We start from the raw sequence: 23,919 nt of genomic DNA, 5'->3' as shown, positions 1-23,919 counted from the left end.
TGGACACCAATCAAGGTATACACTTTACAAAGGGAGCACTTGCACTGTGGCACTGATTAGCAGTGGCACAGTGCCCTGAGCAGCTAACACCAACAAAACACAATGAGGCACATCAGCAAAAAGTGGAAGGGAAGCTCACGCCAAGGTGCCAGGTCTAACACTGTACCTGTGAGCTAAGAGGTGAGGAATGTACCTTTCCTTTTGTGGTGAGAAGTGAAGTGGAAAAAGAATTGATGAGACTGGAAAAAGAAGGAATAACCGAAAGTATAGAATCATCAGAGTGGATGTCACCAGTGGTGGTGGCCAGGAAACCCAATGGCAAGATTAGATTGCGCATCGATTTGAGGGGAGTGAATAAACACATTCAGGTGGATAAATATCCTTGCAAAAATAAACGAGCTATTGGCCATAACAAAAAATATGAAGTGATTCTCAACGGTTTACCTTTGCTTGGCATACCATCAGGTACCATTACATGGAAAGAGTAAGATGATAACTGTGTTTATCACACCATGTGGTTGTTTTTAGATCATCAGAATGCCCTTTGGACTTACGTCGACGGCATCAGTCTTTCGGAGGTTGATGGCAGAGATCTTGAAGGGTATTGAAGGAGTCTTGTATTTTCAAGATTATATTCTTATAATGGGAAAAAACAGGAAAGAGCATGATGGAAGGTTACAGGAAGTTATGAGCTTAAATCAAAAGGATTAAAAGCTGTACATGAAAAATGTAAATTTACAAAACAAAAAAATTAAATATTTGGGGCATGTTATTAGTAGCGAGGCTATTTTGCCTAAAAAAGAGTTGGTGAAGGCAATAAGGGAAGCCCCAGCTTCTTCTCAAAAAAAGGAGGAGTTATTATCATTCTTGGAGCTTGCAGACTATTACTCTAAATTTGTAAATAGGTTTGCAGAAAAAATGAATGGCATGAGACAATTTTTGAAGAATCGATGTAAGTTTGAATGGAATGAAGCCTGTCTAAAATCATTCCAGAGCATTACAGAGGACATTGGCATAGCTACTCCTTTACAAGGCTTTGATCCCAGATTGAGTAGCATCATAACTGTTGATGTAAGCTATAAGGAATTGGGGGCAGTTTTAATGCAAAAAGATAAGAAAGGAAGTGAATGTGTGATAGGATTTGATTCGCACAGTCTCAAGCCTGCTGAGTTAGCTTATTTTGTCATTGAAAGAGAAACACTTGCTTGTGTATGGAGCATGGAGCATTTCAGTTCTTCTGTATGGGGAACGGAAGTTGATATGACAACTGACTATAAACTTCTGGTAAGCCTACTCACTACTGGTGGGTTTTTGAAGGCATCAGCAAGAATTACAAGGTTGACGATGAGACTGCAGGATTTTGATTATTAAATGAGATATGTTCCTGGTATGCAGAATGAAGTGGCGGACTGTTTAAGTCACATGCTTTTACCTAGCAAAGAACTACCGGTGAGTGAGTGGGATGATTTTCAGGTGGCTTATACAGATGAAGAGGGTTTGGACTCTATTAGGGAAGTAGAATGGAGAGAAGTTTATGAGAAGGATGTTGAACTGACTATGATAAAGAAATATATCCAGAAAGGATGGGTGGATAAAAAAAGAGTCGCTCAGATGCGGTGAAAGGCTTCTGGGAAGTCAAGAATGAGTTAGAGGTGGAAATAGAATTTGTAAGGAGGGGAGAAAGAACTGTGCCACAGCAGTGCTTTAAAGTCAAAGTGTTAGAATTATGTCATGAAGGACATTTTGGGATAGTCAGGACAAAAAAAAAGAGTGAAATCTTCACATTGCTGGTCAGGGATGGATCTGGACATAGAGAGGGTTGTAAGGAATTGTGAACAATGTGCTGGATCCAATAAGAGTTTAAAGACTATGAGACCAGTATTAATGCCTATAGATTTTCCTAAAATGTTTTGGTAGATGATAGCAGTGGACATTGTAGGTCCAGGTTAGACTGAAATAGGTGAAAGCAAATAGATTATTGTACTTATGGACTATATCAGTAAGTGGGACGAGTTGGAGGTTGTGCAAAAAGCACATGTAGAGACGGTTGTGAAGTTTTTAGATTCTGCATTTATGAGAGAAGGTTTGCCTAAATAACTATTACATGACAATGGACCACAATTTAAGGCTACAGTGGTGGGGGAGATCCTCAGAAGGAATGGAGTGAAACATTTGTGTAGCTCAGTTCACCATCCAGCAGGTAATGGAGTTGTAGAGGAATTTAACGGAGTGATAAAAGGTACTGTTCAGATCGTAAGTGGCAATGGGAAGAAATGGGAGATAGATATAAAAAGATATTGGGGGCATTTCGTTTAACCCTATCACTCATGGGGTATTGTCCCTTTGTTCTTATGCGAAGCAGAGAACCGTACACCAAGGATAATTTGAGTTGAGTACAAGGAAAGTAAAGTGGTTTCCAGATAAAGTAAAAGAGAACATACAGAAGGCACAGCGTGTCTACAGAACTATTTTGATACTAAGAAAGGGGCCAAAGTGGAGAAATTGGTGGTAGGTGAATGGGTGAAAGTCAAGAAAGGGGGTAAAATCCCTAAAGGGGAGAATATGTATTCGGAACCTTTGAGAGTGGTGGAATGCATGAAAAACTTTGCCAGATTAAGTGATGATAAGGTGTGGCACATGAGTTACATAGCAAGGTGCAAGGGAACACAGGAATAGGAAAGTTCCTTGGGAGGTAATGAGACAGGTGAAGATGACTGGTTGTGGCAGAATGAAGAGTCAGTTGTGCAGGACATGGGGGTAGGTGCCTCATTGGGAACTGAAGAAGTTAGAGGAGAAGATAGGGACCGGGTGGAGATAATGGGAAGATTGGGAAGGATCATTCGTACTCCAGCCAAACTGAAAGATTTTATGTTTGAATAAACTGGGAACTAACGAGTAGTCATATTTACTATTAAAAAATATATATATAGCTTGTAACTGTGATCAGGAACTGTTGTATTTTTTAATCGCATGCCTCATGTGATATATATTTTATTCTCAAAAATCATTATATTGTTGAATCTTATATATTAGATGAATAATTATTAATTGTTCTTTTGCTGTGTATAAAGACGGATGATGTGTGCTGTTACTGCTTGCAGGAAGTAGAATGTATGCGGTAGGCAGACAACTGAGAGGCAATATGGAATTGTGATATATGAATGTACAATGGAGAGCGGTTGGGACTGTGAGCTGGGATCTGGAAGAGGATGGTCCTGGTGTTGTCTAGCCTATGCAGAATTGTGAATAAAGGATCTTAATACTTGCAATTGAGTAATATTTTTTCACTACACTTATTTTACACCTACACTCTAACCTTTCTAGATCAACCTAGGCCTCCCCCACCAGATATCAAGCAAGATGGTTCACAGTGTTGCTGGAGACATTTCAGTTGGCCACTTATTATCTACTGTACCCTGCTGTGCAATGTAGGTTTGTGGACACTGTACTGTATATGATAAATACAAAAAAGCGGTGGCAGTTCTTCTGTTAGATGGCATTACAGGTGAAAGAAGCAGACACATGAGGTCATTTTCAAGATGCATTGACTTTTACTTCAGAGCCGTTCAGTAGATGTACAAAAATCTGTATTCCCTCAACCAGAAAACCAACTTTTTAATCCACTTAAAATGAATTTTGATCATTCTCCTCGCTACCTTGCAAAGTTCCTCTCCTTCAACAATCTTGACAATTTGCTTCAATCACAAACCCAAAACGAACTTCCCATCCAAAAATGATATTATCCCTCATTATGAGAAGCTCGATAATCCTTCCATTAACTCCACTTCCACTGCCGTTAATGATACTACTTGAGGGCGAAGTTACGAGGGAATTACAAGTAACACCACAAAGAAAAGAGGAATTATCAGGGCAATAAGTAATTCTGGGTCCGGTTTCCCGGGTAAAGCCTCCTATTCTAACACAGTTTCATCTAGAGATGTTGACTACATTCAGAAGCCAAAATCTTCTGAATCTTGCTGAAAGCAGTTGAAGATTTCAGTGTTCCAGTGGATCTTTTAATTCTGATTGAACCAGTACCTGCTATTCTCGACCCGATTAAGAGGGCACTCAAAACGAGGGGTAAAGAGGCTGTAACATGGCTGTGAGCAATGGCAAAGATACCACAAAGATAAAACAATCTAATTCTCATTAACCAAACTGGTTTCTCTGTGAAATCCCTAGCTTAGCCTTGATAGCTTGGCACAAGAACCAAGCCCTGTCTCAGGGAAAAATTGCAAGTGATACAACACCAAAATAACGTTACTGTTAAAGAGAACATTTCAAAACCAGTTTTGTTTAAAAGATAAATATGAGTATACACTGCTGGATCTTCCCTCTGAAATCTCTACGGGGCAGACAGATAGCACTGGCGCTACTTGCAGCGTGGCAGGTCATATTGATGAAATGGGGCACCTCTGCAATCCCTGAGAGCCTTGATTGGATACATCGTCCATGGCAGCTTCTGGTCATGGAGCGCATTTCACTAAGTGTGGCGGGCAGGGGCAAAGAATATGCTAAACTGTGGGCCCCTTACCTGCACATCCTCATGAAAGACTTCAGAGAGGTGATGTGCCCGAAATACCTGCAGATCCTTAAGCTCATACCGCTGGAACCCCTAGGCGCCACTTGGATTTCTCTACGCTGTGATTGACTCACAAATTGGGCACCGCTCTGGACGAAGGTCTTTGAGGGTATAGTGGAACTGATGCAGAGAGAGGTGGGGGGTGGGACAGGGGGTGGGGTGGGAAGTTGGTTTTCAATGTTTATCCTTTTTTTTTTGCTGTGTTGTTCTCTATAAAAGGGAAAGGAACAGCAGTCAAATACGATTGCCTCTTCCGCGGCCGGCCTCCGGGTTGTGTGCCAGAACGCTGTGTATTCTGATGTGCTATCTGCTCTGCCGGCCTTGAGATGTAGGCAGGAAGCTGTGTTTATCTTACATGAATCCCGCATAATAAAAATGATTGGTTCTAAAAGATAAATATGTAGCAACATGGAGCATGGAAAAATGGAACACACAGGAAGAAAAGTGGATGTAAGGTGTTATGAAAAAAAACATGTTCTATAAGTAATAATGGGAACGGAAACATTTATGTGAAACAATGGGGTGCAGTTGATTGGGACCTAGGTACCCTCCCTGATAGATCAGCAATGAAAGACACTGGGTATGCACTTTGGTACAGGCCAGCCAACATGGGCTGTATTCACATTTAACCAAGAATGGATCCAGGTTGTGCATGGGAAGGTGGTCCATCCTGGACTAAAGTTTGATCTTAGGACAAATATTTTCAGAGGTCAAAAACCATCAGTGGGACAAGGCCGGAAGAGGTAGCCAAACCAGGCTCCAGAAGGTTGAATATTCATGTATTAACATTCCCACAGTAGTCTTGAAGTTCACAGTCAAAAGCTCAGCCAGGAACTGCCACAAAAAGTAGCTGGCGAGGCTGTATCCTTTTTACAAGTCTTTGCACCTTGTTCCGGTCCTCTACAAAAGACTCCAAGTGTTCCACAATGTCTTCAGACACACAAGGACACAGGTTTAAGTTTTGGGAAGACTCCCACAACTCCTAGTCAATTCCGCAACAAAATAACCAGCTACAAGTGGATCCTGGGTTTTCAATACAGCAGCTCCCACTCAATCAGCCCACTGGGCCTTATTCATTCACCAGCGACAGAAGAGAGGTTTCACATGGGCTTCCTGAAGAAATGCTCAGTTGCTTCTGGTATCGTGGTTCTCTTCCAAGTTGACCCAGCTTCCTCTGTCTCTGGGACCTTCTGCATCTCCCTGGACAGACATGGGCTACTTGCCCTTGGGGGTCAGGAAGAGGCTTTGTTCCTTGGAACAGAAGAGAATTCTTGCCGTAGGCAACGAGAACCTACATTTCTCCTTCAGTTTCGGATACTTTCCCTCCTCAAGAGCATTCATTTAGCAGTTTTTAATGTGAAATTAGTCTGTGGCCCTTACAGCCCTCAAGCCACTCCAACTACATTTCTAGCATGTCCATTCCATTCCTAAGATTCACAGCATGTGGCAAAGTTCCCGTTTCAGAAAGGTATTTTAATGCAAAACGATTCCAGAATCCTTTGAAACATGTTTAACCAATGTGGTAGCACCTTTCGTCCCCCATCTTATACGCAGCTCTCCTAAAACGTTGCCTAAGATCAGCTCACTTCAACCTCCAAAAGACAAAAGAAAATCCCCATTCTTCAGATCTCAGCTGCCTCCCATTCCATGCTGCGAAGGACGTTGAGGCCCCATGTAAACAAAGGTTTGGTGCATTCTGTTGGAGAAATACAGCCTGGAGTGGAGGAAGGTCTTCCTGCAGTCCACTGCACTGTACTTGTTAAAGGATAGAAGTTGGACAATTAGGTGTGAGCCACACGGGGTTCTGCCTAGATAAATGAATCAGCCTTGACATACACTATTGTCAAAATCCAGACTAGGAATATGACAATTAACAAATATGCTATAGATATTAATAAAATGATCCACATTTGAACAACAATTACAAAAATAGGATTCGGCCAAAATGTTGTATTTTAAATCCCAGGCTTTTGTATCATGTATGTAAATGTGAGCCTAAAAAACATTTTGTGCAGCAGTGCAAAACATTTGTATCCATTTGCAACTGACAGCCTATTCTGGCATTTAAAACCCAAAATGATTTTTCAATTTTCCTTTTTAGATCTGGCATGAGCCAAAACTTTCTGATCTTACTAAAATTATATGTATAATATACTTACATAAAGGGGCGTTCAGCCACCTCTCTTCATCCATTGGTCTGTTCTTGAGTCATTCATATTTTGTTTCTGCCCACTACAGCACATACATGGGCCAATGGGTCAGCCTTCTTCAGCCATTGGCTATCTTTACTTTGAGTGACTTCCTTTAGCCCTTTCACAAGGAACACATCCACAAACAAGGTAGTTCCCTTCACTGCCAGTGTTTTTGTTTTTACTTCATAATTACTTTAGCGTTGCCTTTATTTTTAGAGCCTGATGTGATAACAGAATACTTTTTACCAGATAAGATCACAGGCAACATTCCATCTTTATCAGTTTCTGTCTCTGGTCAATGCAGTTGTACATTCCTTTTGAAATGGTCTTTGTTATCTGACTGTTTTTTCCACACCATGCCAGTAGCTCATATAAACTCGGAATATAAGCTCATAAGGGTGCTCTATCTTAGCAACGTGTCTGTCATTTCAACTTCCTGTCCTTCTTTCTTTTTCCTAATCTTTCTTTCTTTTGTTCCTTTTTTCTTTCATTTTCTTCCCTTTTTCTGACCTTTATTTCATACCTCCAGTCTTAACTTCTTTCTTTCTTTAATTTTCCTCTTTTGCTTCTTCCTTTCCTTCTTTACTTCTTTCTTTCTTTCCTTCTTTCTTTCTTGCCATCTTTTTATTCTTTCTTGCCTTCTCTTTTTTCTTTCCTTCTTTCATTTTGCTATCTTACATTCCTCTCTTTCTTTTTTCTTTCTTTCGATCTTTGCTTCTTTCTTTACTTTTTTCTGCTTTCTTTCCTGCCTTCTTTATTTCTTTCCTTGCCTTCCTCTTTCTTTTTCCTTCCATTCCTTATTTCGTCACTGCCTTTTTTCCCAAATGCAAAAGGGCAGACAGCCAATGGCAGACCGACAGGCTTTTTAAGTCTGTGTTAGCCAAGATCTTTTGATTTTACTAAAATTATGTGTATAACATAGTTACTTATCGGAGTTTTCAGCCAAATTTCGTCCGTTAGGTTGTGGTTCTGTCATTAACATTTTTCTTCCACCCACTCCAGTATGCAGCAAGGGGCAATGTGTCAGCCCACTTCAGCCATTGGCAGACTTCACTATGAGCTACGGCTGGCCGCACTTTCGAAAGGAGCACATCAACACGCATAGTTGTTCCATAAGGAGCCAGGAAATATTACGGCAATGTGTGTTTTTTTAAGACCAAAACACATTTTTTGCCTTTGTATAAATTGATGAGTGTCTGGCAGCTTCCCAAACAATAACGTTTTGCAAAAACCGTTACTAACAAAATAAGAATTGCCAAAATGCTGGCAGACAATGCCAAAAGTATTAGCTTTGCCAATGCTTATTTTTAGAAGTAGGCCTAATGCTAGGTGCACCAGCTTGTGCTGTGAAGCATCTCAACTTGCTTTCTGGATGTACATGGGAGAACATCTATTTTTACCTTACATATCCGATTTTAACTTGAAGGAGGTGTGCAAAACATATTCGAAACATTTATAGCTGATTTACCAAACTGTAAAAATATGTTTCAAGTTGATTTCAGTTGTAAAGCAGAGGACATGCAGCTGGAAGCTGATTAGCAAACCCCAGCTGCTCCACACCTCAAACATCTGTTCCCAGAATCCAAAAATAAAAAAGTGATCTATTGAGGAGGAACAAAGCAAAAAGATGGATTTCCTACAAGCAATTGGTTAAGTTAACACATTTAGAGCACACACACGTCAATCTGCCCTTGCTTTCATGGCTGAAGAGAGAAAAGATGGACTCAAAAGTGTAAGGTAGCCGCCTAAAATGACCAGACTATAGAAGATATTAAAACGCTTTCCTAGCTAGACAGGGAAGTCTTTGGCTATCCCCCTAACACCACTTACCCATCATGGCTCAATATTGAAATGGAGCTTTCCAAACTGCTCTCCCTCACTTTTATTACCATTAAGAAAACAATAACGGACCACTCAGCAATCTTCCTCTCAAGCACAGCACAGGGACTTCATAACATTGGAAACAAACTACCTAACAAAATGCAATATTCAACCCATGCCTCACTATGGAGACAGTGGTACCCCTCCCAAGCCTTTACCCTTTTCCCAACTTAAAGCTAAATGTGACCTAAATGACTTAGGGCCAGATGTAGGACCCTTTTTTGCGGCCGCAAACGAGAGATTCTCCCGTTTGTGACCACAAAAATGGGTAATAGCATGTACAAATGCTACTTCGCGAGTCACTGGCTCACACTAGCATGTGCGACTCCCGCTATTAGGAAGGGGCGTCCCTTCCTAATAGCGAGTCACCATGCCATGTAAAATTGTTTTGCGACCGCATTTGCGGCAGCAAAACACTTGCAGTTTACCACCTACTTCAACTAGGTGGTAAACCACTCGCAAACGGGAAGGGATCCCCAGGGGACCCCTTTCCCATTGTGAGTATGTGACAAAATATTTTTAGGAGCCGGCACTGGTCCCAGGGACCACTGCCTGCCCTTAAAGAAATGAAACAAAAAAGTTTCCTTTTTCTTTTTTAAATGCATCACGTTTTCCTTTAAGGAAAACGGGCTGCAAAAAAAGACTGCTTTATTTAAAAACAGTCCCAGACATGGTGGTCTGCAGACAACAGCATGCCACCACCCCTGGGAGTGCGAGCCATTCCTAATGGGGTCGCAAATTGTGACAGCCTCATTAATTTTCATGAGGCATGCAATTTGCGACCCCATTAGGAATTGCTAATTATACATCCCAATTTGCGAGTCGCAAATGCGACGCAATTTGCTAGTCGCAAATTGGTGGGTCATATATCTGGCCCTTAGACTTTTATCTTTTCCTAAAAGTTAAAGCAATTATCTCCAGACACACATCCCCCGTAAATGGCAACTTATCCATCACATTACAATCATACACCAAAGGAGGACATGTACAATCAAACTCTATTCTCTCCTATCCTCTACTAGCTCCACACTAACCAAATCAATACAAAATAAGTGGCAATCACTCCTATACGACACAAAGAGAACTCATGTCGCACCTTTGAACTGCAGGTCCATCTGTGCGAACCCTACCTTGAGCACAATTACACCATCATTAGCTCAGAGTAGATACTGGGTGGCTAATATGGCCCATTGGACCCCAACCAAATAGTTTAAACTTGGCCTTCGGAACTCTGACTCTTGCTGGAGCTGTGAGAAAGAACAAGTGGACCTGAGACACTTGTTTTTGGATTGTTCTTTCTGTAAGAAATTCTGGGCAGACCTTAGCAAAATCATCTGACAAATTCTACACATAAGCTCATATGGGGTATTCTTGTCTTAACCGGCCTTAAATCCATTCTCTCTGAATGGAAAGACTTATCCAAACTTTCATCCCACACTCGGTGGGAATGGATACAATTCAACAGGGGTGCGGATAACTTCCATAACACATATTTGAAGACGACATCAAGGAAAAAAGATCAAATCTGGTCCAAGTCAAACAATTTCATTCTTAAAATGTCTCCACAGTAGTTGCATCTCCCTTCCCCACCTCCCCCCTCGCACCCACACAACCTCCTCCCAATCCAACCTACGTATCCCGCCTCCCCCATCTCTGCTTATACTCTACAGTCACATTTTCTATCCTTTGCTCTTTCTTCATCTACTTCATACTATTAGCTGGGGCAAGCCATACTAGTTCTCCAATACTCGTCTCTTCAATTTTCTCCACATATGCTTCAGGTGACCCTACATAATTACCCTTATACACAAACAGCAAAACCCGACCACAGTAAGTCTATGAGACTCCCTCATCAAGCTTTACACTATTGTATGCAATTGTACCTATGATACTTGAACTTGTTTTCTCTGTATATGTACCTTATCTATACCCTTTTGCTGATATAAAATCTTAATAAAAATAACTTTGAAACTAAAAACAAAAAGTGTAAGGTAGCCGTCCTAATGTGAATTTACTTAACTAAATATCTATTGATGGACCAGCATGCTCAGGGTGAACCTTTGCTAACTCCATGTAAGGACTGTACTCTGCTCATAGCACCCAGAAGCACAGTCCTTGTTCTTCTCATTTCAACGTGTACTCACTGCTAATTCTCTCATATTTTCTCTGCTTGAAGAGAAAAGTGAAAATGTGTTGGAGAAAGTGAAGGAGGACATTGTTTACAAGTGACAATATTTTTTAAGAGATCAAATAGGAGGACTAGAGAAGAGGAGACTCAGCTGAGTCAGGCCAGCCTACTATGAGGTTGTAGTGGCACACAGGCAGGCGCAAGGCCTCAACTCATCTGAGGCATCAGGCAGGATCCACTCATAGTGAGCTAAGCTTGGGGTTGTCTTTGAAAGCCTTCGGTAATAACTGTGTTTTTCGGGGAATAAGGCCTGTATCCTTAATTGAAACTGTGCCTGTATCCTTAATTGAAACTGTGCCTGTATCCTTAATTGAAACTGTGCCTGTATCCTTAATTGAAACTGTCCTCTATGTCAAGGGCTAAAAGCGAAACCCAAAGGTTACGTTTCAAATGCATGAATTACTGTGTATGTTACAACTGTCAGATAGAAAAGTAAACATGTCCCAGGTATATGACACGCTCTGCTTAGATTTTAAAAAGTTTCATTTCATCATGATCACATTACATCCAACCGACCGGAAGCAGCCTAAAGACAGCATATTGGTGCTATTCTGGGCACCCAAATAAATAAATGCATACATAATATAGGGATATGTTGGAAATTGTGATGATTAGAGTTGACAAGCAGCACACATCTTTGTCGAAGTCACACCTATACCTATGAAAACCAAGGAGTTAGGATACTGCACAAAGGGTAAACATTTGCTATGAATTAAAGGGGTGTGAGACACTGATTACACAGTAATTTCTAGACATCCCTGTTATTTGCCACCCAGCTCTGTAAACAGCACCCCCATGCCCCTGCCCCAGCATTCTTCTTGACACAATGGTGGTGTAGGTTCGTCTCTTATTGTCAACTGAATGATTGCTCCAGTTTTTACTACACTAAGGGGCCTCATTCAAATCTCGATGGATGGGGGTAATGTTGTCAGGGCGACGAAGTAAATTACCCAGTTTGCCTGGCGGAGTTCCCGCCTGCAGAATTTTGAAATGTCTGCTAGCCCAGTGGACATTTCAAGCATTGGCAGGAAACACCCACACAGCGGTTCCTGTCAATGCAAAGCAAGTTTCATGGACAGCTCCATCACCGTGATGGCGGCTACGTCAAAATCACATTTCTTACATTTTCATTTTGATAATAAAACCGTGCCCCCTCGCCATGGGAGCTCCCTCCCAAGATGAGGGGGGCATTAAGCACTTTTAGTGGCCCCTCACTGCCAGGTTTTTCCTGAAAGTGACGGGTATTTAAAATCAGTGTATGTCCACCCAGCTAAATTAGGTGGGCGGGCATACAGCCAAACTTCTGACGACTCAACAGAATAAGGGTTTCGACCATGGCAGAGACAGTAGTCTCCGCCCTTTGTAAAAATATGGTCCACCCGAATATAAATCGGGTGGGTGGACTATAATGTTGGCAGGGAGGGAAGTCAGTTGACGTAGCAAAAACATATAAATCAGGTTCTATATTTTGTTCATGTACAGTGCATGGTTCCCCCTTGTTCCTTGTGCTATGAAAACACATCTCGTAAAGAGACAAGTTCACAAATAAAAATATGTTCAACCTGTTGCCTTACTTCAGATGATGTTCTTACACTTCTGCCAGTGGAAGGAGGTGGTCCAACGACTTTAGACCCAAATGCGATGTGTGTTACATCTTGAGTCTTACAGTTCCGAGAGCTTCCTGGCGCTCTGTTGGTCATCTGATCTGCAAAGAAAGGGAAAGGATGATCAATTTATACAAGTTATTTAAAAAACACAGCAAAATACAATATAGCAGAGCGTCAAAACAGCAAATTATTACCAATATCTGTTGTGATACCATAATTAGACTGAAGACGGGCTTGAAATAAGTCATAGTATGAAATCACCTGTGAGTTTAGGCAGAAGTGCCCAAGTAAACTGCCTGGATTTATCAACCTCTTACTCTAAAAATAATGAGAAGTGAAGATGGAAGTCCTGTCTCGCCACCAGACACCGCCCGACTCAGGCAACTGTGGGTCAGGAGAAGCGTGCAAGTGATCAGGAGGCCCAAATCCAATGAAACCATACCATAAATGTTTATCATAATATCAAATAACAGGCTTGTTAGTACAGGGCCTGCACTTCCCCAGGGGGCTCTCTTGGTGCTATTGAGTTGCTATAGACATTTGCCCAAGATCAAGCTGAGGTTTGCATAATAAAAATCAGGTGTACATGTAATGGGCTGCAAACCTGAAGTTGTAACATATGTAATCCAGATTAATTAAAACCTTCTAATCGGCTAAATGACTGAGAAAAGTATCATCAACCAAAGGCACTTCTGAATATATATCCATCACAGCATAGAATCTAGTAAATGCTCTTCACCGAGTTCAAGAATAGGACGAGTGGTAGGTGTTGTGGTGGTCCCTCATTCTGCGGAAGCGTGCTGCATGGAGGAACTGGTCTAGAAACATAGCTCTGATTTTACGGATGAAGCTGGTTTACTGATGCAGGCTGCAGTTGAGGGGGCACACTGATCTCTTGCACTCAGAGTCTCAGCCATCAAACACATCCACCAATCAGGGCAAGATTATGGAAATACAAAAAACATGACCCAGCGGAGTCTGTTTAGCACTGGTATTCGGGAGTCTAAGCTCTCAGAGACATCACTTAAGCAAATTAGAAGAGAGGCCTCAGAAATCAGAGGAAATACATTTCCGAGTAAGCACAGTGTAAATGAATAAAGAACAGTAGAAGGCAAATATATTTAATATTAGGGCAACAAAGGCTGTGCGAGGTATTATGGCTTGAGGGAGAATTCTGGCGGAGTATGAACTCTCAGAGAGAGACGTTTAGTGCTTAGAAAAGAAAATAATACATTCACAGAGTTCACTAGGTAACATGATAGATCATTCATTCATTTACTCATTCAGCAAAAATGTGGATGTTGTCTACTGGGCATAATCTCCCAGAAGGACATTTTATGTCAAAGAACATTCACTAAAGCGCCCTACTTCGAAGGGCACTATTAAAAACAACAACATATTTGGCCAGTAATGGCCAGACCATGGTGACTTTGCAGGCTTGGAAACTGCCTCATAAACTGGATTGCGCCAGACTGATGAATCATGTCTTTCAAAGATGGGCTTGCTACAGAACAGTAAGGTCATATGGCTACGGTAGTGTAGTCTGTCACTGTTGTTTACTTTTTTTCCCCGATTGTTGATTTGCAATCTCTTCTTGCTTATTCGTGTCATGACCGAAGACTCTGTGTGTTTCTGCTTCTTATAATACTTTTAGTGTGGCAGGAGCGAACTGTGACACCAGTCTTTAATCTGCACGGTCTTTAACACTTCTTCTGAAATCAGTAAGTCGTCTTTAACTGCAGCTGCTCTGTTAATTAAATTCCTCTTAAATATGTTTATTTCCTAGAACTAACCAGTTACCGGCTTTTTAGTTTTAAGATTGCATTAATGTCCAATGTTGCACACCGCCATATTGATCACCTGATGCACGTCTGACTGTTTACATTTAACATTCACAAGAGAATCTAAGGTGACTGGGCTCCCTTGAAAGGCTTCATTGAGCAGGCATATGCTCAGGGACTGTGTCTGTAAACTCTAACACTTGAGCTCGAAGCAAGATGCATATTATTCTAGAGCTGGCAGCAAGATCCATGTAATTCAAACTCTTATTTGGTCCCTTATCAGCCTCCGTACCGAGCAGATTGTCATTTCTCGATGGCTCTAGCGTAGAGGCGCGCGAGCCAACAAATAACAGGAAGAACCGCGCCAATGGAGCCCCTGCACCAGCTGCGCCCTGAAAAGATGTTGCATGTAAATCATGCACTAAATATCATATACAAATATGATACATGATCTTCAAATTAAGAAAACTGTGTATTTCTTTGCATGCAGACGTTTCACCTTAATACATCAGATTCTATCACTACATCGAGAGGCATATATTATAAGTGAGTAAAAGAGTTTTTAAACAATACCATTCAGACCCCCTCCCCACCATGTTAACTATGATCTAATGAACTAAGAGGCAAATTGGTTGATATGCTTACTCTCTAAGTGACCTAGATCGTTGTTACAAATGAGCAGACTATTTAACAAACACAAGAGTTACTTCACAGCACACATCTTCATCTCATATATTAGAAGGTTCTTACCATATGTGATAATATGATAATGAAAAAAATGAGGCAGATTGCAATAAATTATTTGCTAGGATTACACAATTTGGCCAAACAGGGGAGCCGGAATTGGTCCTAGGTTTTTGGTTTCACAGTGTACAATTCAACCACTATTTGCACATCTCTTTCATTCTCATTTTTGCATCAAATATCACTGCTATGTCTTAGATTCTTTTTGTGTAAGGTTAGAGCATGAGTGATAGCAGATGCCACATGAAAGTTTAGTTTGTTTTGGCCTCAAAAGTCCCGCCTGGACTACAGCAACCTGGTCTACTTGGGAGCCCCCGAGTCTACTATCACGAAACTCCAGCGGACACAGAACGCGGCAGCACGCATGATTACTAACACTCCCTCTAGAATGTCCGCCAAGCCAGCCCTCAAAGCCCTGCACTGGCTCCCCGTGCGCCAAAGGGTGCACTTTAAAGCAATGTGTACTACACACAAGCTTTACAACGGATCTGGTCCAGCGATCCTTAGTAAAATGATCACACCTTATACAGAAACCAGATCCCTACGATCTCAAAATGAGAATTTAGTCAGCACCCCCAGATTCAAAAGAACCCGCACAGGAGGTCGACAATTCTCCGTTCAAGCGGCTAAGGGCTGGAACGCACTCCCTCGCGCCCTTAGACTAGAATCCAACTACCTTGCTTTTCGCAAAAAACTAAAGACCCATCTGTTTCCTAAATAACACCCTTCGGTCGCCTTCCCCCCTCTCTCCCCCTCACTAGGATTTCAAGTTACATAGCGCGGGGATGCCCTTGGGTCACCAGGCGCTTTAGAAATCGCTAAAATAAAAATAAATAAAAATAAAATGGACCCCGAGCTGAGCCAAAGCCAGGCAGCTGGGCCGAGCGTGCCTTGATCTTTCAGTGGCTCACCCATCTCTATTTATTTATTTTTGCGTTTTTATATAGCACAGACTTTACCCAAAGGTGTCAGAGCGCTTTACAATAGAACTAGTTACATTACATAAGGACTTCAGAGTACATGAATTACATAAAAGAGATAAACTCTAAATTCACATAAGAAGGGTCGTAACTACATAAGTCTACTACAGATACAAGTGGTTAAAGTTAAATATATACAAGTTGAAAATTCACTCAAGGTTACATTTTAAGAAAAGTTTAAGCGAATAGGGAGGACAAATATATATAATATATTTGCACAGCATGATTTGCTCGCCATTGCTGGGGTTCTTGCTTTCAGCCCCGCCTTCAGGGTGTTCTTGCACTCACAGGCAGTGATCTTGGCCTGGAGGGATCCCCGAGGTGATGATGGCCAGAGTCCTCCATGCTTATTGTCCCGGTTGCCTCAGCACTCCTGGGAACTTGAGAATAGTTAACAGTGCCGGGCCAGTTCAGCGCCGCAGGAGGCTGGTAGCTGAGGAGTGCAACGATGGGGACATCATGGCTGCCTCATTCTCTTTAACATGGCTGCTCTCGACCATGCCCCGCCCCGGGAGATCTTCGACGTGCAGGGGAGCACAGAGGCAGGGTCAAAACGCCCCCGCAGCTCAGTCCCAGCTCAGAATCCAATATTCTGTAATAGATAAGGTGCTGGGGGTGCCACAATTGCAGTACCATGACAGGTGTGAGTGGGTTTCTCTGTCTTTAACAACAGTTCAGTGACAGGTACCTCCAGCCCCATGGAAGGCCCCCCTCCCGACTCATGAGCCCCACAGCATGATTTGAAATGCTGCCTAGTTCACACAAACAGTATAGGGAACTTCAAGCAACCAAAACATACATTGCAAATAGCTTAAGAAATTTAAAACTTTTATGTTTTCTTCTGTACAGCGACAGTCATAACGAATCCCAATTTAATCAAATAGGGCGAGTTGAAAATCCTGGAATTAATGGACAAGAAGGAGATCTTCTGGACAGCTCATTTACCTCATCCTTGCAGAAGGTAGTGTCCTCCAGATGAAAAGCGAAGCAAAGACAACATAAAAAACTGTCAGAAGCCATTTTATCTTCCTCCAAAACATTTCTCTTACATAGGAGTAGGATACATCAGTCTCTACTATTTCTCCAGATGTCTCTTTGTTAGCCCACAAAAATGTTGATATAATAGATATTGTTTAGGCCAGGCAACGGTCACCAAATTCCTCAGATATATGCACTGCGTAGCTAATAACATTGGTGCTGTTCAATGAATCTTCATAAAATGTTCTCAAAAAAGTTCATCCAATTTGGGTTCCGCACAGCAACATTTGTGCTGATACATCAAGTGCAGTACCAAAAAAGAAGGGGTGTTAACAAAAGTGACATTTCCTGCTTTAGTTCCCTTATGAGGATTTGAATTGTTTTTCAGGAAAAATAATAGAAAGAAAAATCAAAGACGACTGGATGAAGCTACTATTTGTTGCATTATCCATTTTGGAGCTACAAAGCCAAATCAGGAGCCTTTCTGATTGGCAAGCTACAACTTAAAACAACAAGCATTTACAATGCAATAGGTCTCGCAATTACATTGTTTTGAGCTATTGGCATTGTAAATGTTATTGGTTTTTTTCCCTTTGTGAAGCATTAATTAAATGGTGTAATGCAAAGGATTCCTTCCTTCAGGGGGATGGCCGCCGCATGCACGCCTCTGTGACAGGAGCAGGTGCAATAAGACGGTTTGTTCTTTCCATCGCAAGGTGGGATGGTGTGCTGTGTTAGATCTTACATAACATGGCCCCTGGCGCTTAAAAGCCCATGAGCATGACACATTTCGTATCACTTTGAATGGACGAAAAGCAGAGTTTCACGTTATATGCTTGAGAATACCTGCTCAACTGCAGTTTCAGCATAAAAGTAACTATTGCTTTTGATGGGCGAACTCGAAGTGAGAGTAGCAACGCTGCCTAGGAAGGCCAATATTCGGGTATTTTGTAAAACTTCACTGGCGCAGTAAACCTTCAAGCACCCCTGATATGCACGCATTTCAATAGCAGGCCTATTAACCCCTGCCTCCACCGAGATTTCTAACAGGAAAATTAATCACAAGAGTTATCATAGCATTTTTATTGCTGCCTGAAAGCTAGACGCACAAGTTTGTAACTCTGCAGCAGGTGCATTTAAATCTTAAATTATTGCTCAACGCAGCAACCCCGAGTTAGTAGCTGTATGGGGAGCAGTTGACAGGTGTTTGTGTGTATGAATGTTTGCACGTGTGTGCACGTGTGTCAGTGGGTGCATGAGCAGGGTTGACTCGTGTATGCATGAATGTATGCATGTGTGTCAGTGGGTTCAAGGGCAGGGTTGACAGGTGTGTGTGAGTATATACATTATATACATGTATGCATGTGTCAGTGGGTTCATGGGCGGGGTTGACTGGTGTTTGTATGTTTCAATGAATGCACGTGTGTCAGTGGGTTCAAGGGCAGGGTTGACATCTGTGTGTGAGTATATACATGCATGCATGTGTCAGTGGGTTCACAGGCGGGGTTGACAGCTGTGTGAGTATATACATGTATGCATTTGTCAGTGTATTCACGGGCGGGGTTGACTGGTGTTTGTATGTTTCAATGAATGCATGTGTGTCAGTGAGTTTATGGGCAGGGTTGACAGGTGTGTGTGTGTGTGTATACGTGTAAGCACGTGTGCGTGCCCAGGCCGTGCCTGACACCACTCACCTGTGCCTCGGTCAGCCGCAGGGGCGACACCAGCAGGAGCCTCTCGCTGCCCACCATATACTGCTGGCGGGAGAACTCCTGCTCGAGCCGGGAGAGCTGCTCGGGCTGAAGATTGGGCGGATTCGCTTACACTTGCCTGCCTTGGAGCTCAGGGCCGGGTAACAGTACTAGGGAGACACAAAAGACCACCGCATGCAAAGGAGTCGAGCATGACAGCATGGGCGTGCGGGGGGGCACACTCGACATCACACATCAGATCACCACAAAAGATTACCATGTACACGCGGCCGGAGTACAGAACGAAAGCCATATTTAACAAGTGCCTATCCTATATTCAGCTGCACAACCTCCTTCCGTGCAAGCATAAGGCATGAAGCACCCTTTTGCCCCTCGTGGATAGATAAATAAATCAACATGCGTAGCCGAGGGGACACGACGCAAGCCTCTCATAGAAGGGGGGCTCGATCGTGACAACGTGAAGAGATGCAGCGCGCATGCACTGCAATGCTAGGCCAAGTGGGCGGGGCCTAAGGGGGACAGGGCAGACACCAACCCCTCTTCCAAAGAAAACAGACACAAAACCAACGACAATAGATCTCGCCAAGGCGAAGCAGTACATGCGCTGCAACGCAGGCGAGACCTAAAAATGGTAAACCCACCATTACAAGATGTGGGGACACAGTATCCATGTCCTAAAGAAATTGAGGGAGACATGAAAGGACAGGGAGAACATTCACTGAAATCTGGTTCAGGTGGTGGAGCTGATTTTGAAGCAGAATTTATGAACCAAGTGACGGGGTTTACAGGGTGTTCCCTGAGGTCTACAAAGCCAAGTTAAATTTGCAAGGATTCTTGTTAAACCTACTCTAGGGTGTCGATGCACTATAAAAGAAAAGCTAATTTTAGAATACATGGTTTTAATTTCCTTGCAATATGCTTTGCACTTAATATCTGATTTATAATAATACACATTGTTGCATAAAGCCCATCTTAAATATTGCACATTATTACCAACAAAAAACACTTCTCCAAACACAGAGAGAGTGCTGCAGTCTCAGGCAACCAATGAATAGTAAAAGGATGACACTAAAATACTTTAAATCGTTCTATGAGTATTAAAATGCATTAGAGGATCATGCATAGTAAAAATATGTAACATGTAGCATGAGTAGAAAGGTCCGATGTAGTAATCTCTCGTTTCACATGACATTTATAAACCAATCAGCCTTTGGCCTTGTGATTTATAAATTTTACTAGACCCCCTCCAGGGCAATATAAACCTATATGGAAAATGGCCCCAAACACGCAGCCTAAACTACACTTTGGTAAACAACGCAAGCGGAACAACACACGTCTAAACCACGCATATGCATTGTTTAGACGTTAGTGGTAGTTAGTGCTCTAAACTCGGAGCAAATGGGCAGGGGGTGGGAGGTGTTGCAGACTTCCTGCCCAGACGAGGAATGGCTTGGTGAGTATGATTTTCTGGGAGTGTTGGGGTCAGGGAAGTTCTTAGGATTTTAGGGCTCAGTGCGGGTGGTCAGGGTACTTTATAGGGCAGGGAAGCCAGTTTTAGGGCTCAGGCTGGGGGGCTGGGTAGTTTGCAGAGCTGTGTTTTAGGGTTCAGGATGGGGGGTCAGGGTACTCTTTACAGCTGTGGGGACGGTTTTAGGTCTCAGGGCAGGAGGCTGGGCTCAAGGTTTTACGGCTCAGATGAGGGGGGTTCTGGGTCATTTTCAAGGCTGGGGGCCGGGTTTGAGGGCTCAGGGCAGGGGGCTGGGATGTTTTTAGGGTTGCGGTGGGGTTTATTTTTAGGGCTGGTGACGGCTTTTTGGGCTCGAGGTGAGGAGTTGGGGTCTTTTTAAGGCTGAGTCAGGGTCGTACTCAGGGCAAGGGGCTGGGATTTAGGGCTCAGGGCGGGGGCTAGGGTTTAACCTTAGCCATTTAATTGTGATATATCCTCCAGTAGACTACCCATGTTAGTAGTTATTGGTCTATCTGGTGGATTTCTTGTATTTTGTATGGATTTCATGTATTACAAAAAATACAGGTATTTTGGAAAAATCATATTCAGAGAATAAATAATTATCCACCTAAATTAGTCCTCTCTCCTTCGATTCATTTAGTTTATTTAAATATACATTAATCATCCATAAGTAGTCTTGGTTAGTCGCTTGCTGATAATATTAGGTGTTAGACAGTTGTCTTCTTACCTCATTCTCATACTTCTTCAGCATTATAACTATATTACCACACTTATTTAAGTTACGCATGACAATGCTTTTGTCTTCGCTCAATGTTCTTGATGCCTCTCTACATGTCCAGTATAATTGTAATCTTTTGCCAAAAAAAGCCTTCCTGCTTAGTTTTTTCAAATCTGTTGTTATCATATCTTAGAAAGTATCAATGGCTTTATATGCCAACTGTGACATACATGTTGAGCTCTCTCTCAAACTGTTGTCACTGTTCAAATCCATTGCTATCGCCATTCCATTTAAGTTTGTCACAATGTCTCTATTTTCTTTAATGGCTATTTCTTCACAACGATGGACTTAGGCCCAGATCTCTGTACTGGGGTGAATGTATGACATTGTTCTGCATTCTGTCCATCAACTGTTGTTTTTGCATTTGTCACCCCGAGTGGGAAGGGTATGCCCAGATGTGGGTCCCGTGCTCTCCATGCCACTGGAATCAAGCTATCCTAGCTGAAGAGGGGTGAAACCCTGAAACCGCTCCTAGGATGCTTGTTTCCTGTCTAGGGAGGACCTGGCTTGGCAGTTCGGGCTGGACTGTACCCATGAGGCACAGGGTCATGACTGATATGCATATGGCTGGTTTCAAACTGGAACGGCATGGTGAGCAAAAATACAATGGATTTAGGCCCAGATCTCTGTACTGGGGTGAATGTATGACACTGTTCTGCATTCTGTCTATCAACTGTTGTTTTTGCATATGTCACCCCGAGTGGTAAGGGTATTCCCAGACGTGGGTCCCGTGCTCTCCATGCCACTGGAATCAAGCTATCCTAGCTGAAGAGGGGTGAAACCCCTAAACCGGTCCTAGGATGCTTGTTTCCAGTCCAGGGAGGACCTGGCTTGGCAGTTCGCGCTGGACTGTACCCATGAGGCACAGGGTCATGACTGATTTGCATATGGCTGGGTTCAAACTGGAATGGCATGGTGAGCAAAAAACGATGGATTTAGGTCCAGATCTCTGTACTGGGGTGAATGTATGACACTGTTCTGCATTCTGTCCATCAACTGTTGTTTTTGTATTTCTTCACTCAGAACAGCCACGGTGAAAAGTGTCTCTATATCACTAATTCTAATTTTAAGATTCGTCGATTGATTTTTTCTCATGCATCTGTTAGTATTTTTCTTCTCTTTCAACATGAGATTTCATCAAGTTCAATGAATGGGAAAAGTTTAACATATCACTCATTGTCTGTACATAATCAACGTCATGGTTCGGACACAAAGAGTTTCTTTTGTAATACTGTAAACTCAACATCAGCTCTCTTGGTGGCAAGGATTCCACAGTTTGCATTTTAACAATCAGAAGTACAAGTTCTCTAAGATGAGGATTGACAACAAACGAGGGTGGGAATTGTTTCTGCTGATCACACCTTTCAGGAAATGGTTGAAATGAATGAGGGACTTATGTTCAAACTGCTGTGAGCGAGGCCATGAGTCTGAAACGCTCTGGTATCATGGTTGTTCCTGAAAAAAGTAAATTAATTCACCAGTAGCAGAGGAGTGCCTGTAGTCTCTTCATGCTTTTATGAAGATGTCTCAGTGGATACTTATATTACATTACACTAGTGGCGCTAGTGGTAGTGTAGTTATGGTTAGGTCCAACTTTTCATAGGACAGGCAGGCATCTTTTGTTTTCTTAATAAATGTGTTGCTGTCCAACAAATCTGTACAAAACTTTCTCAAACAAAATTCAGCCATTTGGCTCTTTAATAAAAAGTTGTGCTAATCTGTAAACTGGGGGTCAAGAAAAGGGGGGATTCCAAACTGTGATTTATCATTTTAATTCCCATGGGAAAGTTTGCTCTCCCATACAGAAAAACAGCTCAATAGAATTACATCAAATTCTGGAACTAGGTTAGAACTTTATAAGAAAGCATACTTTTTGTGTGATTTGGTGTACGCCCGTTTTTGGGAATTTAGCATTTAAAGAGGAGCTCTTGTTGTGCATTAAGGGGCTTATTTATTATTATTATTTTTTATTATTAGAAAACTTAACCATTTCCACTTTGCTGTTTCATGAATGGACGAGTGCCTCTCACTGCACAGCGAGGATGCCCTGTGGCTTGATTTGGACCTGCTCATAAACTCCTCAAGTGTTCGGGTAGTGATCTTACTTACATAATAGTGTTTTTGCAATAAGGCAGGGAAGCACATTCGTTCACAACTTATAATAGCTACTTTAGGGTAATTCAAGGCCGCATACAAATTCTGACTGTAAGATAAACACAAAATGTCAAGTCAAAAGTAGTCATAGCATAGAAAAGTGCGGTCTAACAAAAACGATTCATTTCAGCAGAATACAACCAAGCATTTGTTGCACTCGTTGATGCGTTTGTGAGGTTTATGGACAGCCTAGGTCTAGACACTGACATCTTAAAAACTCACTATATAGTGTGTGGTAGGCAGATCAGCAAAACGAGTCCGTTTTCTCTCAAGGGTAAAATAATCGGGAGGGTTAGTAGGTTTCCTCCTTTAGGGGTTACCTTTGGTGCACGGAATAGCTGGGCACCCTTCCTATCTAATCACTGTTTGAGCTTCAACCACTCTTGCAGTGCTCTATTTAAACTTTCTACCAGCCTTGGCAGCAACCCCACTCTGCCCTTGTTGGAAGTGTGTAAATTAAAGTGCCTCCCTGTGCTGGTTTATTGGGGCAGGCTTATGAGGATATCGTGCCTGCTTTAGGTTGCAGTGAGAGGAGAACGGTTTTTGTTAAGGCTGTTGGGGTTGGTCCCTGGAACCCCTAATTGTTTGATGAATGAAAAACGAAACTTAGTGTATGTTGAGTATAGTCAGAATTGGTCCATGCTCAGGTGACTGGCAGTATAGAGTAATGAATTTACATCGCTTGATCGAGACTTGATTGAGGATTGCTCAAATTGTGAGTTTGGCCATAACTTCCAATGCCTTGCCAAGGTTAAACGCTAGGCTGACTCTGGGCAGACCTGAATTGTATCCCTCTCCCCTGGCAATGAGCAATTGGGAGCGTGCAAACATTAGACAGCAATATGTTCTGGGCGCTGAGGAATGTGGAAAAGGG

General features: G+C 42.3%; 1 protein-coding gene across 5 annotated transcripts in view; it reads right to left on the bottom strand.

The window, feature by feature from the left end:
• The window catches only part of CFAP20DC (CFAP20 domain containing), a 1,691,586-nt gene that overhangs the window by 966,409 nt on the left and 701,258 nt on the right, over positions 1-23,919 (bottom strand). For 3 of the 5 annotated variants that reach the window (XM_085624732.1, XM_085624734.1, XM_085624735.1), the window contains exon 9: positions 12,406-12,548. In XM_085624732.1, the coding sequence (XP_085480858.1) occupies positions 12,406-12,548 (143 nt within the window). The remainder of the gene's footprint in view (positions 1-12,405; positions 12,549-23,919) is intronic. The other 2 variants (XM_085624733.1, XM_085624736.1) reach the window with 1 other exon arrangement.

Source organism: Triturus cristatus, chromosome 9, assembly GCF_964204655.1.
Source record: "Triturus cristatus chromosome 9, aTriCri1.1, whole genome shotgun sequence".
In the NCBI taxonomy this organism is placed as follows: domain Eukaryota; kingdom Metazoa; phylum Chordata; class Amphibia; order Caudata; family Salamandridae; genus Triturus; species Triturus cristatus.
The sequence above is the reverse complement of the archived record's forward strand: the minus strand, read 5'-3'. Positions and strand labels throughout refer to the sequence as shown.